The 24,367-nt window shown below is 39.8% G+C and overlaps 1 protein-coding gene across 1 annotated transcript in view; it reads left to right on the top strand.

Moving 5' to 3' along the window:
• The window catches only part of QRFPR (pyroglutamylated RFamide peptide receptor), a 129,778-nt gene that overhangs the window by 75,543 nt on the left and 29,868 nt on the right, over positions 1-24,367 (top strand). The window contains 1 exon segment of the mRNA XM_082461953.1: positions 17,919-19,426. Coding sequence (XP_082318079.1) covers positions 18,942-19,426 — 485 coding nt within the window. The 5' untranslated portion in view covers positions 17,919-18,941.

Below are 24,367 nucleotides of genomic sequence, written 5' to 3'. Positions count from 1 at the left end.
AATGCAAATCAAAACTGTAATGAGGTATCACCTCACACTGCTCAGAATGGCCATCATCAAAAAATCTAGAAACAATAAATGCTGGAGAGGGTGTGGAGAAAAGGGAACCCTCTTGCACTGTTGGTAGGAATGTAAATTGATACAGCCACTATGGAGAACAGTATGGAGGGTCCTTAAAAATCTAAAAATAGAACTACCATATGACCCAGCAATCCCACTGCTGGGCATATACCCTGAGAAAACTATAATTCAGAAAGAGTCATGTATCACAATGTTCACTGCAGCACTATTTACAATAGCTGGGACATGGAAGCAACTTAAGTGTCCATCAACAGATGAATGGATAAAGAAGATGTGGCATATATATACAATGGAATATTACTCAGCCATAAAAAGAGACAAAATTGAGTTATTTGTAGTGAGGTGGATGGACCTAGAGTCTGTCATACAGAGTGAAGTAAGTCAGAAAGAGAAAAACAAATACCATATGCTAACACATATATACAGAATATAAAAAATACATATATTCTGAAGAACCTAAGGGCAGGACAGGAATAAAGATGCAGACTTAGAGAATGGACTTGAGGACACGGGGAAGGGGAAGGGTAAGCTGGGAAGAAGTGAGAGCGTAGCATGGACATATATACACTACCAAATGTAAAATAGATAGCTATTGGGAAGAAGCCACATAGCACAGGGAGGTCAGCTCGGTGCTTTGTGACCACCTGGAGGGGTGGGATGGGGAGGGTGGGAGGGAGACACAAGTGGGAGGGGATATGGGGATATATGTATACATATAGCTGATTCACTTTGTTATACAGCCGAAACTAACACAACCATGTAAAGCAATTATACTCTAATAAAGGTGTCAAAAAAAAAAAACCCAAAAATAAAACTACCATATGACCCAGCAATTCTACTCCTGTGTATATATGTCCAAAAAAATGAAAACACTAATTCAGAAATATACATGCACCCCAATGTTCATAGCAGCATTATTTACAAATTGTTAAAATGTGGAAGCAGTCTAAGTGCCCATCAACAGATGAAAGGATAAAGAGGATGTGGTGTGTGTGTGTGTGTGATATATATCACACACACACAATGGAATACTATTCATCCATAAAAAAGAATGAAATTTTGCCATTTGCAGCAAAATGGATGAATTTGGAGGGTATTATGCTAAGTGAAATAAGTCAAACAGAAAAGACAACTACTGTATGATATCGCTTATATGTGGAATCTAAAAAATACAACAAACTAGTGAATATAGCAAAAAAGAAGCAGACTCACAGATATAGAGAAAAAACTAGTGGTTACCCTTGGGGAGAACGGGGTGGGCAAAATAGGAGTGGAGGAGTGGGAGGTTTAAACTATTGGGTGTAAGATAGGCTACAAGGATGTATTGTACAACATGGGGAATATAGTCAATATTTTGTAATAACTGTAAATGGAGTGAAACCTTTAAAAATTGTATAAAAATTATAAAGTGAAAAAACAAGTTCTATTGCAAATATTTTTCCACTATATTATTTTAGTAATCGAAATGCATACCATTCTCTAAGGAAGAATAGGAATGTGTAAATTTAGGATGATGAGAGTTTGCTTGGGACTTAGAAACAGGGTTAGGAGCATAATTCAAAAAAGAATGTGTTGCGTGTTTCTGCTGTACTTCCAGGGGTGCAGGAGCCCAGTAACCACCAGAGGCGAGAAAACAGACAATGGATAATGATCTAAAAGGGAAATTTGGGGTCTAGAAAATAATATTTAATGGGATGCGTTAGGCAATCTAAGTAGCACAGCCAGATTCCTCAAACTTTCGGTCCCCTTTGGGATAAACTCAGTAGGCCAATTGGCATTGTTGCCTTGAAATCTACCCAAAGCTTCATTCATAGCTCAAACTCGACAATTCACTCTGTGCTTTTTTTTTTTTTTTGAACAAAATAAGGTAAATTTTGAGCTGTATTAATATAATCTTCATTTTTAAGTGTTTTAACACAAATCTACCTTGCAAGTCTAGCTGTAAACAGAACAGCAGAGGGAGAGAGCGGAGGTACAGTCTGGAGCAATAGGGCTCTAGGGCAAATGCTCTTCGGGAAAGATCCCGAGAAATCCTGGGAGACGTGTCAAAGTCTTATGACACTTGCACACATTAAAAAGGATGAAAACTTAAAATCCCAAGTGGGAGGGTGTCAGCTGCTTATGCCACTCAGAATGCACGGTGCTGTCACACATTCCTTTTTTACCGCTCTGGGCAGGTATGGCCAGAGGAGCTGCGTAGAGTCAGCCTTTTACCATGATGATGCCATGTAGAAATTAGCTGAGGGTCAACAATGTTTTGCCACTAAACCAGCTGAGAGAGTCACTGGCCCATCAAAGATAAGGCTTGTAACCAGTTAGCCAGAGCACTTTGGGGGCATAATGTCACTGGGTAGCTTCTTTGAGTCCATGCTGCAGATACGGTGAATTTGGGCTTCAGCTTCTATGTGATATAGAAATACTAACCCTTGCTTTTCTGGTAAATGGCCTGAGGTGACCTCTAAAAATGGTTTGCTATTCACTTGACCCAGAAAACCCCACAAAATCATGCAAGTCAAGAGGTTCAAATCTTCATGTTCACTCTAAGAACACTCGTGAAACTGCCCAGGCCATTAAGGGTATGCAGAGCAGAAAAGCTACCAAGTATCTGAAGGATGTCACTTAACAGAAGCAATGTGTGCCATTCCTTTGTTACGGTGGTCGAGTTGGTAGGTGTGCCCAGGCCAAACAGTGGGGCTGGATGCAGGGTAGGTGACCCAAAAAGATTGCTGAATTTTTACTGCACATGCTCAAAGATGCAGAGAGTAATGCTGGACTTAAGGGCTTAGATGTAGATTCTCTGGTCATGGAGCGTACCCAGGTGAACAAAATCCCCAAGATGCAGCGCAGGACTTACAGAGCTCGTGGTCGGATCAACCCATACACGAGCTCTCCCTGCCACATTGAAATGATCCTTACTGGAAAAGAACAGATTGTTCCTAAACCAGAAAAGGGGGTTGCACAGAAGAAAAAGATAACCCAGAAGAAACGGAAGAAACAAAAAATGTATGGCTGGGGAATAAATGCCACAAAAAAATAAATGCAAATAAAACTAAAAAAAAGAAATATTGGCCCCTTAGGACTGTGTGGCCATTCATTTTTCCTTGTGGTCGACACTGGCCGAGACCCATAATTCAAAGAGCTGCCTCTGCCCTGAGCATTGCCAACCCCAGAAAATCCGAGAAGCATAGGCTTCTGCGATTTCATGTCTCTTCTCCAGACTGTAAAAAAGCTGAACAATAAACATAAAAACCAAACAAACAAACTAGCAAACCAACCAACCAGCCAAACAAATACAAATACTGGGCAGAGTTTTGAGGATGAATGGTTGAATCTCATGCACTGTTTGGTATTCTTGACATCCAAGGAAGTTTATTTACATCCTATTTCCTGATATGAGAGTAATAGACAAATGATGCCCTCAGATTCTTAAACTGCATCCTGTCTGTCATCCTGATACCCTCTAAGTGGGTGTTATAGCACAGTCCTCATTCAGGTAGAGATAATCCCAGCAAAACAGGTTTCCAAAAGAAGTATGGCTTATCTTACTTTCTGCACGTCTGAATGCCAGAGCTGGGACTTTGATTATCAGACAGATACCTGATCCAGGAACACGACTACACATAATAAAGTCAGAAAGAAATTTCTAATTTGAGGCTTGGTGAAGCTTTACTTATTTCAGAAGCATTTCTATAGCAGTGTGAAGACACTCTTCTAGGTGGTTTACAAATATGAAATCTTTTAATCTACATAACAGCTTTTTGAGAGAAGGTACTTTTATGGACTCTATTTTACAGATGAAAAAACTGCCCAAGCTTCCCCAGTGAGTACATGGCAGAGCCAGGATTCAAACCTGGGAAGTCTGAATCAGTCATGTTGTGCTGTGCTTGCTGAGACTGACTGTAAATTTATTCTGTGATGGGAATTATACACATTTAAGCATACATGGGCTATACAAGAAGGGTATATGGTAGGTGTGGATGGCCTCTGTGTCTTCACTCAAAAACTGGCCATTGCCTTTGACCAGTGCAGCTAAAGGACTCTTCCCTTACATCCTATGCAGCTCAGAGTTCCTGATACAAATCATAGAGAACTTTTATGCCTTTGTTTATTGTTCCAAATTTGGTCTTTAAGCAGCATGCAATCAATTTCTTCAGAAAATGTTGTTTCCTTCCAAAACATTGCACAAAATTCTGGCTGCCTGCCTTGCTTACCAACCTCAGGAATTTTACAGCTCCCAAACTCTCTAATCTGAATACCCCCATGTCTGCAGTGATCTTGTGGCTATGGTCTTTCTGCAGTCACTGGATTCTGCCTTTCTAACAGGCGACGCACACACTTTAATCTCCCTTCGGCCCAAAGAACTATCTGCTACTCAGACTCTGAAATAAAAACTGATTTCCCATTCTATGATACTCTGGCATTTCCTGGAAAATGTAGTATCAGTTACTATTTTTGTAGAAGTGCCCCAGAAGTGGCCCTGGGGGAAAATCTCTGTTTAAACCAGTAGCATGTGGGCTACACTATCCTGGGAACATCAGCAATTCTGTGTTACCCTCATCATAAACAAATCCACAGGAATAATAAAAGCTTCTGGGTATATACATGAGTTCTTACACCATCCTGAGGACAGAGGCCTTTTCCCCCTTGTGGATCCCTTGATAAAGCATCTGCTCAAATGATCCCTTGCTCCATTGATTTGGCAATTATTTATTGTTTTTCATGGTGTTTACGGTGTTTCTCATAGTACTAGAATTATGTAATACATAAAACAAGTATTATGAACTCAGTGCAAGTACCTCCCAAATTGGGTCACAAAGCTGATTCTTTTCAGCTGGTTTTATATCTGCAGTTTGGTTAGCTGTCATTAGACTCACTTATTATAAAATGACCTATTTAATTAAATGAAACTCATTACTTAAAGCAAGGGAGTCATTATTTACATTAATGATTCCCAAACTTAATTATCCATTACAATCATCTAGGGAGCTTCCATTATATAATAACTCGGGGTGGGATCCAGGTGTCATACATTTTAAAGTGCCCCAGGAGATTCCAACATTTAGCTAAGTTTGGGAACTACTGATCTACAGGGAGATTTAACATTTTTTATATTCTTTAATTAGACTTATAATAATTGCAAACACTTGTGATATTGTACCTGCTACGTACCGGGCACTGCTGTAAGCATTTTATGAATATAAACTCACCTAATTTTCCCTATGACCCTATGGCGCTATTATCTCCATGTTACAGCTGATGGAAATAAGGGACAGAAATTAAGTGACTTATCCAAAGTCACTCTCGTTGTAAGTGGCAAAGTCATGATTTTTGTTCCATCAGTTTGGCTCATAACCATTATTCTGCCTATTAAATGTTTATGTTTTTAAATAGAGTAGCTGTAGCAGCGGTGGCAGCAGGCACGCAGAGGCACACTTTTAAGCCCTTTGTATAAAGAAATACATTGATAATAATGCAAAACTTCCTAAATGCCAGCTCTTATTTGTAACTGCTTAATCTAATCCAATTTTTAATTGTTCTGCATTCAGACAAACCTCTTTTCCAATGTTATACAACTGAAATTAAGCCATATACTATGTTCCAGGAACTTAAGCTTAAAACCGTTTGTTAACATTAACAATGTGCATTACTATGAAAATTTCAATGTAATTGTCTTGCCTTTCATTCTCTTAAAAAAGTGATTCCCCTCCCCAAACAAATGAACAAACACACCTCTTTTGCTCTCGTCTGCAGTCGCATCATTACAGAACGTGTAAAGTCCTCCCTGGTAGCCCTCTCCTGTGTTGCAGGCATTCTTACCCCCACGCTAACCGCCTTCCCAACATTCCTGGTTTACTCCCTTTCAGCGTTTCTGACAGCCAAGTTGAGCACAGAAAAAAATAGCTCAGGGGCCCGCAAGATCCAAGGAGAACTCACCTTTCTCCGATGTGCAGCAGGAGGGAGAGAGGGGCTCTTCCAGGCTTAGGCCTTAGGAAGGGGGCCCTCTGATGGCTCCCTTCTCCTTGGATCTATTTCCAGTCTGCCTCGCGATAACCGGCGGGGCTCGCTCATAAGAGGCCCTAGAGGTCCTGCAGCTGGAGCCACTTAACAGAAGCTGCCGCCAGCTGAGCCTGGCTGGGGGCCCTGAACTCTTCCTTCATGAAGGGCGCCAAGTCACTCTTAAAGTTGGCACATACATAGCCGTTGATATAGTCTGACTTTTAGTCCACTCTCAAATAGGTTGTTGACTTACTTCTGTGATCATATCCTTCTTTATATCTTAGTTTTAAGAATGTGTCTCTGTTTTTCTCTTCTCCACGCTCACCTTCACATTCCAGCCTCTGATGCAGGCCCCGACCTGAGATAATCACCCTTTCTTATTCCCTTTCATCCCTCTGGGGTCTGTAGTTCAGGTTCCAAATATCTGCCCCTGCCTAAGCCGGCCACCTGCTGCTATATCTTGCTGATACCCACAGTCTGCTTTCATGGCCTTAGGACTATGGCCAGGCCTCTTGAAATCCGTTTGTCAGTCTCCCTGTATGTTCTTTGCTTTATTGTCAATAACTGCTGGGACTTGTCCCAGTGATCTTCTCTGTGCCTGCGGTTTTGATGTGTTTCTGATTATTGGTCTTTTCTAGCCTGACCCACCGCAAGTGCCATTTGAGCTGAGGTTTGACAGCCTTCTCTCCACTGGAGCTGGGGTTTACGATAAATTCTTTATATGCACATGGAATTTTGTTTTTACTGAGCTATGTCACAGGCTTCTAGCAGTTTTCCCCGCCTGCCTCAGGATGGCTGGCACAGATTTTTCCTTTATTAAAGGGGCCAGTTCCTTTTTAGTAAAACATTTAAAAACCACATTTACACTGGGCATACCTGTAAGCAGGTGCACGGTAGTTTCTTAGGGTATCACTGGGCATCATTCTGTCCCATGCCCTCCGCATCCCTCATCCACTTCTGCCATCACTGACCAGCCTCTACCCAGTCTCTTTCTTCCCTCCATCCCTGCACGCCCCTCCTCATATCCCTCAACCGTTAGTTTCAATACCCATTCTTCAGGCTGTGGCTTCATATTAGAGTCACCTGAGTCACTTTTAAATTAAACTAGAGTCTCTTCAGGTGGGGCCTGGGCATTGGTGATGTTAAAGCTCCTCAGGTGATTCTAATGTGCCTCCAAACCTGAGAACTTCTGCCTTAGGAAAATTTAGGCTTTGCTCTTTTCTAGGAAGGGCAAGAGGCTCTGCCACCCAGAATTATGCTCTATCTAACTTACCATTTTACTCCTAATATATAACACAGTGTGTGGCATATCTTGGGGATAATGTGTGCTTGATGAATAAATAAATGGACATTCTGAAATGTGTTTACAAATTTTTCCTAAGGCTGGAGGCTATGATTTCTATCCACTAAACTCAACTGGCTAGAAAATTTAAACAAATACATTCCAAGCATATTCTCATCTTATTATAAAAATTTTATATTTTGACATTCCTGATCACTCTACATCTTAAAATTCAAAATATTTCCCTCATTTTTATATATACTCATTGTAGGAAAAAATAGAAAATACTTCTAATCAAAACAAGTAACTAAAAAGCATCTGTACTTATACCACCACTGCTAACCCTTTATCATCTCTCCATTTACTATGACCACACATTATTGCATAAATTAAATTCAATCATACCTTATTCCTTCAGCAATATAGTGTGTAAAATCTTAGTCTTATTAAAAAGTAACTTGTAGAAAAGTCAGCTAAACATTAGGGAGGTTAAAACTTAAATGTAAAAGCCCCCTAGAAGGACCCTAAGACCTTTCTAACACTCAGCTACAATATCTTTCTTGTGTTCTATTGTTAGTCAAAGCCTTTAATGACATTTGTGTTTGAAAAAAATGAACCTTAGGAGACTGTGAAATAGAGAAAGTTACCCTACATATAGGCACAAAGAAAAGCATTTTAATAAAAATGAAAGCATTTCCCGAAGGTTCTGAGTCTTAAACTCATTATTTTAAACCTATGCTTGCTTTTTTATTTTCACAGAAGAAAATCACAATAACATGTTTATCAACCACTTTTTGTTAGGCACCATGCTAAACACTTTACATGAATTATTTTGCTTACTGCTCACAATAGAACTGTTAAGTAGATATTACGATCCCCAGGTTATAATAAAGGAAACTGAGGCTTAGACAGGTTAAAAAAGGTCATCTGGAACTTCATCGGTGACGCAATGGATAAGAATCCGCCTGCCTATGCAGGGGACACGGGTTTAATCCCTGGTCCGGGAAGATCCCACATGCCGCGGAGCAACTAAGCCCGTGCACCACAGCTACTGAGCCTGCGCTCGAGCCCACAAGCCGCAACTACTGAGCCCGCGCGCCTAGAGCCCGTGCTCTGCAACAGAAGTCACCGCAATGAGAAGCCCGCACACCGCAATGAAGAGTAGCCCCCGCTCGCCACAACTAGAGAAGGCCCGCGTAGCAGTGAAGACCCAATGCAGACAAAAAACAAAACAAAAAAGTCATCTGGGGTTCTGCGGTTTGTGAGTGACAGAGCTGGGATTCATTCATGAACAGGGTATCCCCTGACCACAGTGTTTTACCATTAGTCTAACAACACTTAAAATAATGTAGTACTTTGACAAAACTTGTTCTTAATAAAAACCTGTGCTTATAATCTCCCTCCCTTTATTAAATTACTCTAGAGTTTTACTGGAGCTGGCCTCAAACTTATGGTTTAAAAAATCCCCATTTTCCTTCTTGGAGAAATGGAGAATTTACCCATGTCTAGTCTACACTATTTTTCTTGGTTTTCTGATTTTCTAAAGATTCTCAGCAGCGGTTCTTCGGCCCCATTGGTTAAGTTAGTCATCCTCTTGCTTTCCGGCTGTACAATCATCTGTTGCCAACCTCCGTGCAGAATCGGAGGGGTCCACTTGAACAGTAGGACAACGCAGCTGAGCCCCTTAACTTTCCTAACAAATCCACTAACGGTGGATATGCTGTGTCTAGAGCAACTGGATCTCTTTTCAATCAACAGCAGAGATTACCTCATTTACCTCAATTTAGAGCCATTTCCTATACAGCTCCTGTCCAAAGCCTGACAAATAGAATTGATATTCAGGGCTGGTAGTTTATGAGACATGAATAGTAACACACTCCCTAAGCTTTTTCCTATGGAGTCAAATCACCAGAAAGCACCACGCCTGCATTTTATTATTTTGGCTTTCCATACACATCATTTTATAGAACTATGACTTGAATTATGCCATCAGCTGGCATCGTTTGCTATGGCTACATGCAGAATGTCCACCAGTACTGAAGACACCATCCATTATGTACTTTAATGTTTCTTCTATAAAGGCTGATGTGGTAAATTATTCCCACCCCCCACCAAGAGTTCAGAGCCAGAAAGAGCTTGGTCTCTTCTGATGTACCAGAATGCTTCCTTTCTTTTTTGAGTAATGAGGATTATAGTACCTGCTTGGCTTCCTTCATTACCAACCTCATGCCTCAAGCCCCTGCCTCACCTTTTTTTTGTTTTGTCCTGATAAGTTTATAGCTTTTGGCTGAGTAATAAAGATAGTATGAGCTTAAAAGCCTGACTCACTGGAATTTTGAGAAACAGACTAACAGTTTTTAGCTGTGTGAACTTGAGTTTCATAATATTCTCTATGCCTCCCTTTTTCATTTATAAAATGAAAATAATAAAAGCACCTGCCTCATACAGTTGTTGTGAAAATAAAATAATGCAGGTAAAGTATAGATCAAATGATATTATTAATGCATTTTTTTCCTTTATTAAAAACTGTGTTCAAATACACATAGCATAACATTTACTATCTTATCCATTTTGAGGTGTGCAGTTTAGTATTGTTAAGTGCATCCACATTGTTGTGCAACAAATCTCCAGAACTCTTCACGGCTTGCAAAACTGAAATGCTGTATATCCCAACAGCTCTCCGTCCCCTCCTACCCCTAACTCCTGGCAACCACCTTTCTACTTTCTGTCTCAATGAATTTGACTACTCTAGGTACCTCAGATAAGTGGAACCATACAGTATTTGTCTTTTTGTGACTGGATTATATCACTTAGCATAATGTCCTCAAGGTTCATTCATGTTGCTCACGTATCAGAATTTCCTTCCTTTTTAAGGCTGAATAATATCCCATGGTATATATACATATATATGACCATATATATATATATGACCATGTATATACATATGACCACATTTTGTTTATACATTTATCCATCGACGGACACTTGGGTTGTTTCCACATTTTGGCTGTTGTGCATAATGCTGCTATAAACATGGGTGTACAAATATCTCTTCCTGACCTTGCTTTCTTTTGGATATATACCCAGAAGTGGAATTGCTGGATCATACATAATTCTATTTTTAATTTTTTGAGGAATCACCATACTGTTTTTTATAGTAGCTGTGCAACTTTACATTCCCACCAACAGTGCACAAGGGTTCCAATTTATTTGCATTCTCACCAACACTTGTTATCTTCTGTTTTTGTTTTTTAAATAGTAGACATCCTCATGGGTGTGAGGTGGCATCTCACCGTGATTTTGATTTGCATTCCCCTAATGATTAGTGATGTTGAGCATCTTTTCATGTGCTTGTTGGCCATTTGTATGTCTTCTTTGTAGAAATGTTTATTCAAGTATTTTGCCTATTTTTTCATCAGGTCGGTTTTTTTGGTTGTTGTTGAGTTGTAGGAGTTTTAAATATATTCTGGATATTAACCACTTACCAGAAATATGACTTGCAAATATTTTCTCCCATTCTATAGGCTGCTTTCACTCTGTTGATTATATCCTTTGATGCTCAGAAGTTTTAAATTTAGCTCAGTTTATCTATTTTTACTTTTGTTGCCTGTGCTTTTCATGTCATATCCAAGAAATTATTGCCAAATCCTATGTTCTGTAGATTTTCCTCTATGTTTTCTTCTAAGAGTTGTTTAGTGTTAGCTCTGATGTTTCAGTTTTTGATTCATTTTGAGTTAATTTTTGTATCTAAGTAAGGTCCATTGTGTTTTGCATGTGATATCCAGTTTCCCCAACACCATTTGTTGAAAAGACTGTCCTTTCCCCATTGAATGGTCTTGGCACCCATGTTGAAAATTGTTTGACCATATATGTGAGAGTTTATTTCTTGGCTCCCTATTCTATTCCATTGGTCTATGTGCCTGTCTTTATGCAAGTACTACACTGTTTTGATTAATGTAGCTTTGTAATAAGTATTAAAATCAGTAAATGTGAGGCATCCCACTTTGTTCTTCTTCTTCAAGATTATTTTGGCTTTCAGGGTCCCTTGTGATTCCATATGAATTTTAGGATGGAGTTTTCTTTTTCTGCAAAAAACACTTGGGATTTTGATAGGGATTGCTTTAAATCTGTAGATCACTTTGGGTAGTGTTGACATCTTAACAATATTAACATATAACTGATTCACTTTGTCATACAGGAGAAACTAACACAACATTGTAAAACAATTATACTCCAATAAAGATGTTAAAAAAAAATAAAGTTGGTCTGTCACTTAAAAATAAAACAACAATATTAAACCTTCCAATCCATGAACATGAAATATCTTTCCATTTATTTGTATCTTTAAGTTCTTTTAGCAACATTTTGTAGTTTACAGTGCAAAAGTCTTCTGTCTCCTTGGTTAAGTATATTCCTACATATTTTATTCTTTTTGATGCTACTGTAGATAGAACTGTTTTTCTTAATTTCCTTTTCAGACTGTTCATTGTTAGTGTATAAAAACATAACACAACTGGTTTTGTGGGTTGTGTTTGTATCCTGCAACTTTGCTAAATTGTTTATTGTTATAATTTTTTTGTGGGATCATTAAGTGCAATTTTTAAAATATAAGTTATTGCTAATCCTCTTTTATGGTAATTAATATGGATATAAAATATCCAATATATAAAATTACATGATCTTGTACCCAAATTAGTGGAACCTAGCTCTTATTTGTTCAACTTCTTGCTCTCAAACAGAAAAAAAAAACCTTTCTCTCTCTCTCTGGCTCTCTGTCTCTGTTTTTTCTTTTTCTTTTTTACCATGATCACAAACATTAGTTTATTCTCTTCTTAGAAGATTTTGTGTCTGTTTTGTGTATATGTATATATATATATATATATATATATATATATATATATATATATATATGTATGTATGTTCTACCTCACCTCACACTCAGAGTTGACAGCAAAAATCTTCCCAAACTTTCTGTCACTCCCATCACACCATCAACTCTTTCCACATTGGTCAGAGTTAAAAACAAAACACCAGTTCTACCAGATACTTCTTCCTTTTTTTTTTTTTTTTTAACATCTTTATTGGAGTATACTTGCTTTACAATGTTGTGTTAGTTTCTGCTGTATAACAAAGTGAATCAGCTATATGTATACATATATCCCCATATCCCCTCCCTCTTGCATCTCCCTCCCACCCTCCCTATCCCACCCCTCTAGGTGGTCACAAAGCACCAAGCTGATCTCCCTGTGCAATGTGGCTGCTTCCCACTAGCTATCTATTTTACATTTGGTGGTGTATATATGTCAGTGCAACTCTCTCACTTCGTCCCAGCTTCCCCTTCCCCCTCCCCATGTCCTCAAGTCCATTCTCTACGTCAGCGTCTTTATTCCTGTCCTGCCCCTATGTATATATGGAATCTACTTCTTCCTTTTGAGTGACAAAATTCTCAGCAAAGTGAAGAAAACATTCACCATATACTATGTTTTTAGACTACTTATACTTTCAGTCAGTGTCTAGTTAATCCCCCATCTCGGACAATTTTGTAATCTTTTCTGGGAAAGACTTGATTATTACACCCTCTGACTGGCAAGATAAACTCTAGAACATTCCCATAAAGTACCTTTGCCTTTTCTTTTATTTTTATTTTTAAAATTTTTTATTTATTTATTTATTTTAACATCTTTATTGGCGTATAATTGCTTTTGCCTTTTCTTTTACATTTATCTAAATAATTTCTCCCATGTTTCTACCCTCAGGAGTAGAGAGTTCTTCATTGCTTCTCCTTCACTTGGTCAGCTTGTTTCTTTTGGAAAAGGAACCCTCTTTCACTACTGTCTTCTAGTCATTTTTTTTTTTTGGCCATGTCATGTGGCATGTGGGATCTTAGTTCCCCAACCAGGGATTGAACCCATGCCCCCTGCACTGGAAGTGCAGAGTCTTCACTACTGGACAGCCAGAGAAGTCCTCTTCTAGTCATTTTTATTGGCAACAGTATCAAAAGCCAATCCTACCTTCCCTGCCTTACCTTTTCCAGCTTCCCCTATCTCTAGCATAATCATTTCCACCTCAGTGCCTTTAGGGAGGCTGTTCCCTCAGTGTGAAATAAGTGGCCTTTCTTTCATCTCTACCCTTCCTTCTAGGCCTGGGTCACACTCTACTTTCTCTATGCAGCATTTGTGGATTTGCTTGCATTTTTGGAACATGTCTTTTCTGTGTGTGGATGTGGCACATATCACCTTGCTCTGGGCTATGAATACTTGTGTCATCCTGCCTCTCCAACAAGATGAGAGGTTGGCAAACATTTTCTGCAAAGGGTCAGATAGTAAATATTTTCTGCTTTGAGGTCCAAACAGTCTCTGTTGCAAGTATTCAACTCTGCCATTGTAGTATGAAAGCAGCCATAGACAATATGTAAACCAATGAGCATGGTTGTGTTCCAAACAAATTTTTCTGTTTTTATAGTCACTGAAATTTGAATTTCGTACAATGTCCATGTGTCACGAAATGTGTTCTCCTTATGATTATTTTCAACCATTTGAAAATGTAAAAACCATTCTTTGTTCATGGGCAGTACAGTCAAAAGCACTACAGTTAAATCTAAATGAGATGCTAAAAGATGTTTATATAACCCACATGCAGGAAAAACAAATTAGAGAAACTAATAACAGAACAAACAGAAAACAAACAAATAAATAAACAAAATGGTTGGCTTGAATCCTAACATAGCAACAATTGCATTTAATGTAAATGGTCTAAATATACAAATTAAAAGAGATTGGAAGGTGGATTTTTTTAATTGACTCAAAGATATATTTCTATAACAACCTCAACTTAAATGTAATGATATAGATAGGTTTAAAGTACAAGGATGGACAAAGAAATATCACACAAACATTAATCAAAAGAAAGCAGGAGTGGTTATATTATTATAGCATAAAATCAACTTCAGAGCAAAGATAACTACCTGGTACAGAAAGGGACATTGTATAATGATAAGAGAGTTAATGCATCAAGAAGACATATCAGTCCTAAATGTGCATTCATTAAGAAATAGAGCTACAATATATGTGGGACAAACACTAATAAAACTGAAATGATAAATAGACAAATCCACAATTATAGTTGGAGATCCTCTCTCAACAATTAATAGTAAGTAGAGAAAAAATCAGCAAGGAAATAGAACTCAACCTCACCATCAACCAACAGGACCTAATTCCCTAAGACTGGTGGTAAGACAATGATGTCCATTCTCATAACTGCCGTTTATCATACTACTGGAAGCTCTAGTCATTGCAACAAGGCAAGAAAAGGATATACAATGCATACAGATCACAAAGGAAGAAATAAAACTGCCTCTTTTCTCAAATGACATGATTGTCTACGTAGAAAATCCCAAGAAATCAACAACAACAACAAAAACTGCCCAAAACTAATAAGTGAATTCAGCAACATTGTAGGTTTCAAGATCAACATACAAAATAATCACATTTCTATGTACTAGCAATGAATATGTGGAACTGAAAATTAGAAATACTATACCATGCACAAATACTTAAAAAAAACTTAAGTGCAAATCTAACAAAATATATATATGCTGAAACAAAATATATATATGCTGACCTATATGCTGAAAGCTGCAAAACACTGATGAAAGAAATCAAAGAAGATCTAACTATACAGTGAGACCTACTCTATTCACAGATTGGAAGACTCAACATAGTAAAGGTTTCAATTCCTATCAAAGTCCCAGCAAGGCATTTTTGTAGAGATACACAAATATATTCTAAAATTTATTTGAATAGGTGCAGGCCCTAGAATATCTAAAATAATTTTTACAAAATTATTTTATTTTACAAAAAGTATAAAGTGGCAGAAATCACTCTACTTGGTTTCAAGACTTACATAGCTGCAGTATTCAAGCCTGTGAGGTACTGGAGGACAAAGAAACACTTAGGTCAATAGAACAAAATAGAGAGCTCAAAATGTCAAATGTAAAGCCATAGAACTTTTAGAAAAAGACATAGGAGAAAAATCTGGGGACACAGCATTTGGTGAAGTTCTTAGACTGGACATCAAAAGTATAACCTAGGGGCTTCCCTGGTGGCGCAGTGGTTGAGAATCTGCCTGCCAATGCAGGGGACACGGGTTCGAGCCCTGGTCTGGAAAGATACCACATGCCACGGAGCAACTAGGCCCGTGAGCCACAACTACTGAGCCTGTGCGTCTGGAGCCTGTGCTCCGCAATAAGAGAGGCCGCGAAAGTGAGAGGCCTGCGCACCGCGACGAAGAGTGGCCCCCACTTGCCGCAACTAGAGAAAGCCCTCGCACAGAAACGAAGACCCAACACAGCCATAAATAAATAAATTAATTAATTAAAAAAAAAAAGTATAACCTATAAAAAAAATCAAAAGTATAACCTATAAAAAAATTAATAGAACTTCATCAAAATTTAAAACTTTTATCTGTGAGAGACTCTGTTAAGAGGTTAAATAACAAGGTACAGACAGAAGAAAAATATTTACAAACCACTTATTTGACAAAGGACTGACATCTAGCATATAAAAAGTACCCTCAAAACTCAACAGCAGGGCTTCCCTGGTGGCGCAGTTGTTAAGAATCTGCCTGCCAATGCAGGGGACATGGGTTCGAGCCCTGGTCCGGGAAGATCCCACATGCCACGGAACAACTAAGCCCGTGCACCATAACTACTGAGCCTGCACTCTAGAGCCCGTGAGCCACAACTACTGAGCCCGCATGCCACAACTACTGAAGCCCATGTGCCTAGAGCCCATGCTCTGCAACAAGAGAAGCCTGCGCACCACAACGAAGAGAAGCCCCCACTAGCCACAACTAGAGAAAGCCCATGCGTATCAACAAAGACCCAATGCAGCCATAAATAAATAAATAAATAAATAAATAAAAAACAAAAAACAAAAAACTCAACAGCAGTTAGGCCAAACAGTTGAATTAGAAAGTGGGTAAAATATATTTTTAAAAATTTCACTGAAGAAGATATTGGGATGGAAAATAAACACATGAGAAGATATTCAACATCATCTGCTATTAGGGAAATGCAAATTAAGACTCAATAAGGTATCACTGCATTGCACACTTATTAAAACAGCTAAAATAAAAGTAATGAAAATACCGAATGCTGGCAAGGATGTGGAGAAACTGAATCTCTAATGTATTGCTGATGGAAATGTAAAATGGTACAACCACTCTGAAGAATAGTTTGGCAATTTCTTAAAAACCTAAATATACAGACCATAGACTCAACAACCAAACTTCTTGGCATTTCCCAAAGAAATGAAAACATGTCCACACAAAAATCTGCACCTAGTTCTTCATAGCAGCTTTATTTGTAATAGCCCCAAACTGGAAACAACCAAAACATCTTACTATGGGTGACTGGTTAAACTGTGATATATCCTCAGCAATAAAAAGGAACTACGGATATACCTAACAACTTGGATGAATCTGTAGAGCATGATGCTGAGTAGAAAAAGAATCAGTATCGAATGTAAATTGATACAGCCACTATTGAGAGCAGTATGGAGGTTCCTTAAAAAACTAAAAATAGACCTACCATATGATGTAGCTATCCCACTACTGGGCATATACCCTGAGAAAACCATAATTCAAAAAGAGTCATGTAGGGTTTCCCTGGTGGCGCAGTGGTTGAGAGTCTGCCTGCCAATGCAGGGGACACGGGTTCAAGCCCTGGTCTGGGAGGATCCCACATGCCGCGGAGCAACTGGGCCCGTGAGCCACAACTACTGAGCCTGCGCGTCTGGAGCCTGTGCTCCGCAAGAGGAGAGGCCGCGATAGTGAGAGGCCCGCGCACCGCGATGAAGAGTGGCCCCCGCTTGCCACAACTAGAGAAAGCCCTCGCACAGAAATGAAGAGCCAACACAGCCATAAATAAATAAAAATTAAAAAAAAAAAAGAGTCATGTACCAAAATGTTCATTGCAGCTCTATTTACAATAGCCAGGACATGGAAGCAACCTACGTGTCCATTGACAGATGAATGGATAAAGAAGATGTGGCACATATATACAATGGAATATTACTCAGCCATAAAAAGAAATGAAACTGAGTTACTTGTAGTGAGGTGGGTGGACCTAGAGTCTGTCATACAGAGTGAAGTAAGTCAGAAAGAGAAAAGGAAATACCATATGTTAACACATATATATGGAATCTAAAAAAAAAAAAAGGTTCTGATGAACCTAGGGGCAGGACAGGAATAAAGATGGAGACATAGAGAATGGATTTGAGGACACGGGGAGGGGGAAGGGTAAGCTAGGACGAAGTGAGAGAGTGGCATGGACATATATACACTATGAAATGTAAAACAGATAGCTAGTGGGAAGCAGCCGCATAGCACAGGGAGATCAGCTTGGTGCTTTGTGACCACCTAGAGGGATGGGATAGGGAGGGTGGGAGGAGATGCAAGAGGGAGGGGATATGGGGACATATGTATACATATAGCTGATTCACTTTGTTATAAAGCAGAAACTAACACAACATTGTAAAGCAATTACACTCCAATAAAGATGTTTAAAAAAAGGTTATATACTGTAAGATTCTGTTTATACAACCTCTCAAAATATAGAGATGGAGAATAGATGAGTGATCAGCAGGGGTTAGAGGTGGGAGGACAGGCTGAGTGTGACAGTAAAGGGGTAGCTGCACTGAGGCCTTCGTGGTGATAGAAGAGTTTTCTATCTTGATTCTGGTGGCGGTTACAGGAATCTACACTTTGTATAAAATGACACAGACCTACACACACACATATCACACACATAGCAAATTCCTGGTTTTGTATTGTACCATAGTTAAATAAGATGTAATCAACTGGAGAAACCAGGCGAAGGATACACTGGACCTATCTGTACTACCTGTGTAATTTCCTAGGTGCTGTAGTTAATTTTTTAATACAGAAAAATAATTTAAAATAAATCTTATTTTGCCTTGGCTAGCTGTGGCCCACATTATTTCATAAGAGGAGAAACCGTGAGACTGTGGAAAACCCCAATACTCAATTTTACACATAAGCATGATCTGGGGCACGAGGAAGGGGCTCGGTGGCAGAAACCGGGAGCCCGGGAGGAGTTTCCCTTGCGCAGAGGGTGCGGAGGCGGGGTCCCCGCTGCTGATGCCGGGAGTGAGGGGCGCGCAGCCGAGCTGCAGACCCACCCTGCGCCGCCCCCGGAGCCGGTGCGGTGTCTTCACCGCGTGGCCAGAAGGCTGGGGAGTGAGAAGCGCGGGCACTGGGGCTCCGGCATTCGGGACCGCCACAGCGCCGGGCCTCGGAGAAGAGCAGAACTTTGAACTACGAACATTTTTGGTCAACGGGATCGTCTCCCGCTCTTTGGCTTCCCGCCTGTTGATTGTGGGTTAAAACCCTGCACTGCTTTCCTTCTCCAGAACCTCCCGAGGTGCTGGCGGGAGCCCTCTCGTGCGCCCGAGTCCAGAGCGGAGGCTGTCCCGGCCTGCAGGGGAGGGAGGCGGCCGCCGGGCGGGCCGCGCGGGAGTCCGAGCCCCGGGAGGCGGACGGCACGCGGGGCGCGCGCAGCATGCAGTCGTTCAGCATAACCCCGGAGCAGATCTCGCGGCTGCTGCGGGGCCACAGCCCGACACGGGAGCAGTGCATCGCGCTGTACGGGCTGCGGCCGCTGGTCTGCACCCCGCAGCTGCCTGGGCGCGCCAAGCTGGCCTTCGCGCCCACCGGCGTGCTCATCTTCGCCCTGGCGCTCTTTGGCAACGCGCTGGTGGTCTACGTGGTGACCCGCAGCGAGGCCATGCGCACTGTCACCAACATCTTCACCTGCTCCTTGGCGCTCAGCGACCTGCCCATCGCCTTCTTCTGCATGCCGGTCACTATGCTCCAGGACGTCTTCAACAACTGGCTGGGGGGTGAGTCCGCGCCCTTTCCTTCTCCCCTAATACCCAGCCTGCCAGGGGACCCCCTCCCCAACACACACTCTACTCTTCTGACTTTCTTCCACTTTTCTCTCTACCAGATGAATCCAGTGCCCTTTCTTAGAACTTCCTCACCTGCGCTCTCTTGGAGATAAGTTTTTGCTCCTTTTGATTCCGTTCCAGCATTTTTCTCCGTGTCGCTTAGAGACACAAGTTAGGGAAATGCTTAGGAGAGTCTCACCGCAGTGGGGTGGGAAGTGGCACCAGTTATTTCAGCTTCCTTTTCCATAATTACCAAGATTTTTTCCTATTTTTAAAATAAAAGTAAGATAAAATATTTCAAATAATAAAACCCCCAACATCCCCTCATTCCTCTAACCTCCAGCCTCACTCCCCAGTTGCCCGTGGGGCTTCCAGACAGGTATTTGTACTGCAAGTATATATATGGACTTAAAACTTTAAAACAAATATAATGCATTTGCAGAAAAAAAAAAATCTAGTCCTTCTTTTTAAAAAATACATGAACAGTCACACTTGGAGAAAGAACACAGAAAACATATGTCCTCTTGACTGATAAAGGAAGAGAGATTAATTTCTCTTCCTTAGAATGGGAGCAGAAATGGCAGAGAATCATTTGGAGCCATTGTTGGGAGCAGTGTGTGGGAAAAAATAAGACACTGCACTTCTCCAAATGATGCAGTCTTTCCAAAGAGACATGACTAGAGAGCGTGTTTTGTAACCCATAAAGAGTAGTTGGTTGTACTCTCACCAGTGCTTATGGAGTGCCTTGGGGACGAGGAAACATTGATTGTACCTGTGTTTTCATGGGTGTATGTACTCTTGTGACCATCTCAAAATTCTTAGAAAATGATTGGAAATATAGGGAGAATGTGAGAGAAATGAATCATTGTGCTTTCAAACTGTGCTATTTCTACCCCTTCCTTAGCTAATTCCTTCTATTCTCATGGCGGGTGTTTCTTTCATCCTACCATTACCAACTTGAGATCCTCAATTAAGTCCCTGGCATTGCTTTTTTTCATTAATTTGCACCGGGTTTATTGTTAGTGAATCAGGTTGCTAAAATCTTTGATTCCCATCCCATCTATGATGTATATATTTCCCCCAATACACTAAACATTAGAGTACATCACACTAGCTTGAAAGTGACATAATGCAGAGTCGTAAATTGACTTACGGATTATTGACTTTTTTATGCACTCTGATGAAATCATTATACTTGGGCATCTTAAAGTTGCCCAGTGCAACTAATGCCACAGAATTAATGGAAAAACTTTTGACCAGTACATATGGCTTATTTTTTGAGAAAAAGGCACAGGAGCTTTAATTAAAACAACTCTATACGTGTCCCCCTTTTTTTCTCTTCTTGGAAAAAGGTATATAGCAAAAAAAAAAAAAAAAAAATTTTTTTAAAAAGGAAGAACTGGGGGAAAAAAGCACCCACATTTTTCTATTATTGTCAGAAACTCTTGACTTACAGATGTTACTGACAGATGGGAAGCTGACTATATGAGAATGGGATTTGATCATCTTCCGTTGAAAACCTGAAGGAAATCTAACAAAAACAATTGTTAAGTGAGAGGCATAAGAGCCAAAATAATATACTGAGCTATTTGGTTTCGGCATGGCTTTTATACATCTTTTCAACATGTTTCAGTTCTAGGTAGTGGCAATGTAGAATGTTGACAACTGAAGTTCCTGATGTAAAGAGGTAAATAAAAAAGGGCTGCTTCACTGGTAACTAGAAGATATCTTATTCTGGGACAAATAGTACTTGTTCCTTTTTATATGAAATTCTGTGGAGGGAGGAGAGGCTGCTGCTTGGCTAAAACAGTTCCTCCAGCACAACAAGTCATTAGGTCAAGTGGTCATAGGACCCGCTTGTGGCCCAGTTACCTTGGTAACAAAAATATTTGAGTTAGGAAATAATGCTTCCTAGGTGCAAAACAGAACGTCTTCAATAAATTGTGTACTTTTTATTCTATTTAGAGTCTAGGCCTTGGGCCTGCAGCATGAGCATCACCTGGAACCTTGTTAGAAATGCAGTCTCAGTCTCCATTCCAGACCTACTGAATCAGAATCTGCATTTTAACAAAATTCCCCATGTGGTCCAAATTCACAAGGAAGTTTGAGATCCATTGGTCTCTAATACACCATTGCTGTGTTCCACTTTGGGGACAGGTTATTTTGACCAATGGTAGGTAATAGACCACCACTGAGCACTTTTCGTTAGCAAATAGACAGGCTAAATATTTCTCTCTGATTGTCTATCTTACCATAGAGGCCGTTACTACAGTAACTAGGACTTTTGCCATTAGAGCTTATTTTTCCAAGTCATAATTATGCCAAGGAGGGTGTGAAATTTAATACACAATCAACTTTACTTGTCTGCCTGATTTGTTGATGACCAAAGTCCAGCTGAACCAAATTAAATGGGTAAAAATTTCCTCAAAGTAAATAAGCTATTATGAAGCTGTTTACTCCGGTTTCCAGAAATTACAATTTTCCTTAATAAATCTCTAGGTTATTGGGTGCTTTTTCTCCTTTCTGTAGCCTATACCTGCATTTTCAGAGTGAAATCTATGGGATGTTATTGACAAAGTACATTCTTTGCATAGACTTTGATATAATTTTTTTCATTTGTTCATTTATTCATTCATTTACTGATTCAACTATTTATTGAATGACTAATATATGCTAGTCGTTATGCTGAACTCAAATACAAGGGTGAATAGTACACAATATATGTCGTGTAAAAATTTTGAGGAAAGACAGCAGTTTTCTGGAGAATGTGAGTAGTTCTGTATGCCTGGAGTTTAGCATTCAAAGGGGAAGTGATGAGAGATGAAGCTGGAGAGAAAAGAAGAGAAATCATGAAGGGCCTTCTAGTGCTATGTTAAAGAGTTTGAATTTTATTCTGAAGCAGATGCATCACTAATCTGAAGCAGCGAATTTCAAACTAGGAGTCGCAACCTATTAATTAGTCATAAGTCATTGGGTGAGTCAGGATTAGCAATTTTTAAAAAAATGATATATATTAGAATAGAGAATTTCAAAGAGCATTTACATAGTAAAAGTTTGGTTGTGTGTGTATATATATGTATATACATATATGTATCCACACATGCAATAAGAAATATCTTTAAATTACGTGTGTGTGTGTGTATGTAATGTAAAGGTATTTCCTATTGTGGGTCATGGTTAAAACCACTAGTATAAAGGGAGTCAATTTAGACCAAGTATGGTTGACCATAAGCAAATTAAACCCATCAGAACTCAGCAGCCATGGTTATGTTCCACTGCTACCCTGTGACAGTAATTTGTTACAGCCAACTCTCTGAATTCGATTACTAAAGTGGTAGAATTGATGATACAATTTTAAGGAACACAGATAATTAAAAAATTGGTTTACCTGTGGTTGGTTGCTAATAAAGCAGAAGTTTCTATTCATCTTGGAATGTGTGGGTGTGGATGAGACTGTGACAAAGGCAGACTGTTTAGACGAGATTATACCAAAAGATGCAAGTCGTGGCGAGTGGAAGAACGGCTATACACATGTTTTTTGCCTAGGGCCACCTAGCCCTCTGACTATTTTTATTATTGCAGTAAAATCAGAGCTGTTCTTGAAAAATATATGGTGTAGTCTCTCAGAATAATATATTTTAATCCTCAAACTGTGTTAAGTGTAGAGATTACAAAATTGTAGGAGACCCACTACTCAAATAAATTTTAGAAAAATGTTATCCCGACAAGATTTGCAAAGTGGTGTTCAGAAAAACAGGGTGGGAAGGAAGCAGGGAAATGTGAAAGATAGAGAGATGAGATGTAGAAAAGAAAGAAAACAGTGATAATCAGCTGTCTGCTAAGTCTAAATATATAGACAGGTAGAGAATAGAGTTATACTAATTTGACAAGTAGAAACGTAATTTAAAAGAAATAGGATTGATGCTTCCAAACCATTGAATACCCTAAATACTTACTTATTTTGTAAGGCCTGTTCTCCACACTAATTATGGAAAACCTGTGGTTTGGGGACTGTTTTTCACAGTGGCTGAGAGCATAGACTCTGGAGCCATCATTTTATGGGATATAGGAACAACCTTGGGTAAGTTGCTTTATTTCTCATCTCTTTCTACAGATAGAGGTCATAACAATACCTATTTTATGGTGTTGCTGCCACGCAGATTTTATGAGTTTATGGAGTTAATGCTGATTAGAACACGGTAAATGGTAAAAAGTGTTCTAGATTGGAAGTTAGTCTTTTAACTTTGAACATTACCATCACTGTGGCTCAGTCAGGACAAAGGACACTTCTGGCAGGTATAAAGCATAAACAGGGACAAAAGAAAAGAGAGCGCAGAGGAGAGCAGAGATAGACTTTCATGATGTTGCAGAACCACAGAAGTCAATGAGAGCAGTGCAGGGGAAGAGATGAAAGATAAGCATATTTATTAGTCAGGGTTCTCCAGGGAAAGAGAACCAATAGTATGTGTGTATATGTATGATGTGCTGTGAAGAATTGGCTCACACATTATGGAGGCTGAGAAGTCCCACAATCTGTTGTCTGCAAACCGGAGACCCCGGAAAGCAGGTGGCGGTGGTAGTTTGAAAGCCTGAGAGTCAAAGAACCAACGTTGTAGATTCCAGTCTGAGTCTGAAGGCCTGAAAACTAGGGGCCTCAAGGGCTGGAAAAGATCAGTTCCTCAGCTCAAGCAGTCAGGCAGAGAGCAAATTCCCACCTTCCTCCACCCTTTTGTTCTATCTGGGCTCTCAACAGATTAGGTGATGCCCACCCACACTGGGAAGGGCCATCTGCTTTACTCAGTTCACCGATTCAAATACTTATCTCCTCTGGAAACACCCTCACAGACACACCCAGAACTAATGTTTAACCAGACATCTGGGCACCCCGTTATCAATACAAGTTGACACATAAAATTAGCTATCACAGAGTATTGAGTAGAGTTCCCTGTGCTATACGGTAGGTCCATGTGGGGTGACGGGACGTTAACTACATTTATTGTGGTAATCATTTTGTAATATATACTTGTATCAAGTCATA

Source organism: Balaenoptera physalus (genome assembly GCF_965194825.1).
Source record: "Balaenoptera physalus genome assembly, chromosome: 5".
Taxonomy (NCBI): Eukaryota; Metazoa; Chordata; class Mammalia; order Artiodactyla; family Balaenopteridae; genus Balaenoptera; species Balaenoptera physalus.
Note: the sequence above shows the minus strand (reverse complement) of the source record. Positions and strands in the feature narration are given on the sequence as shown.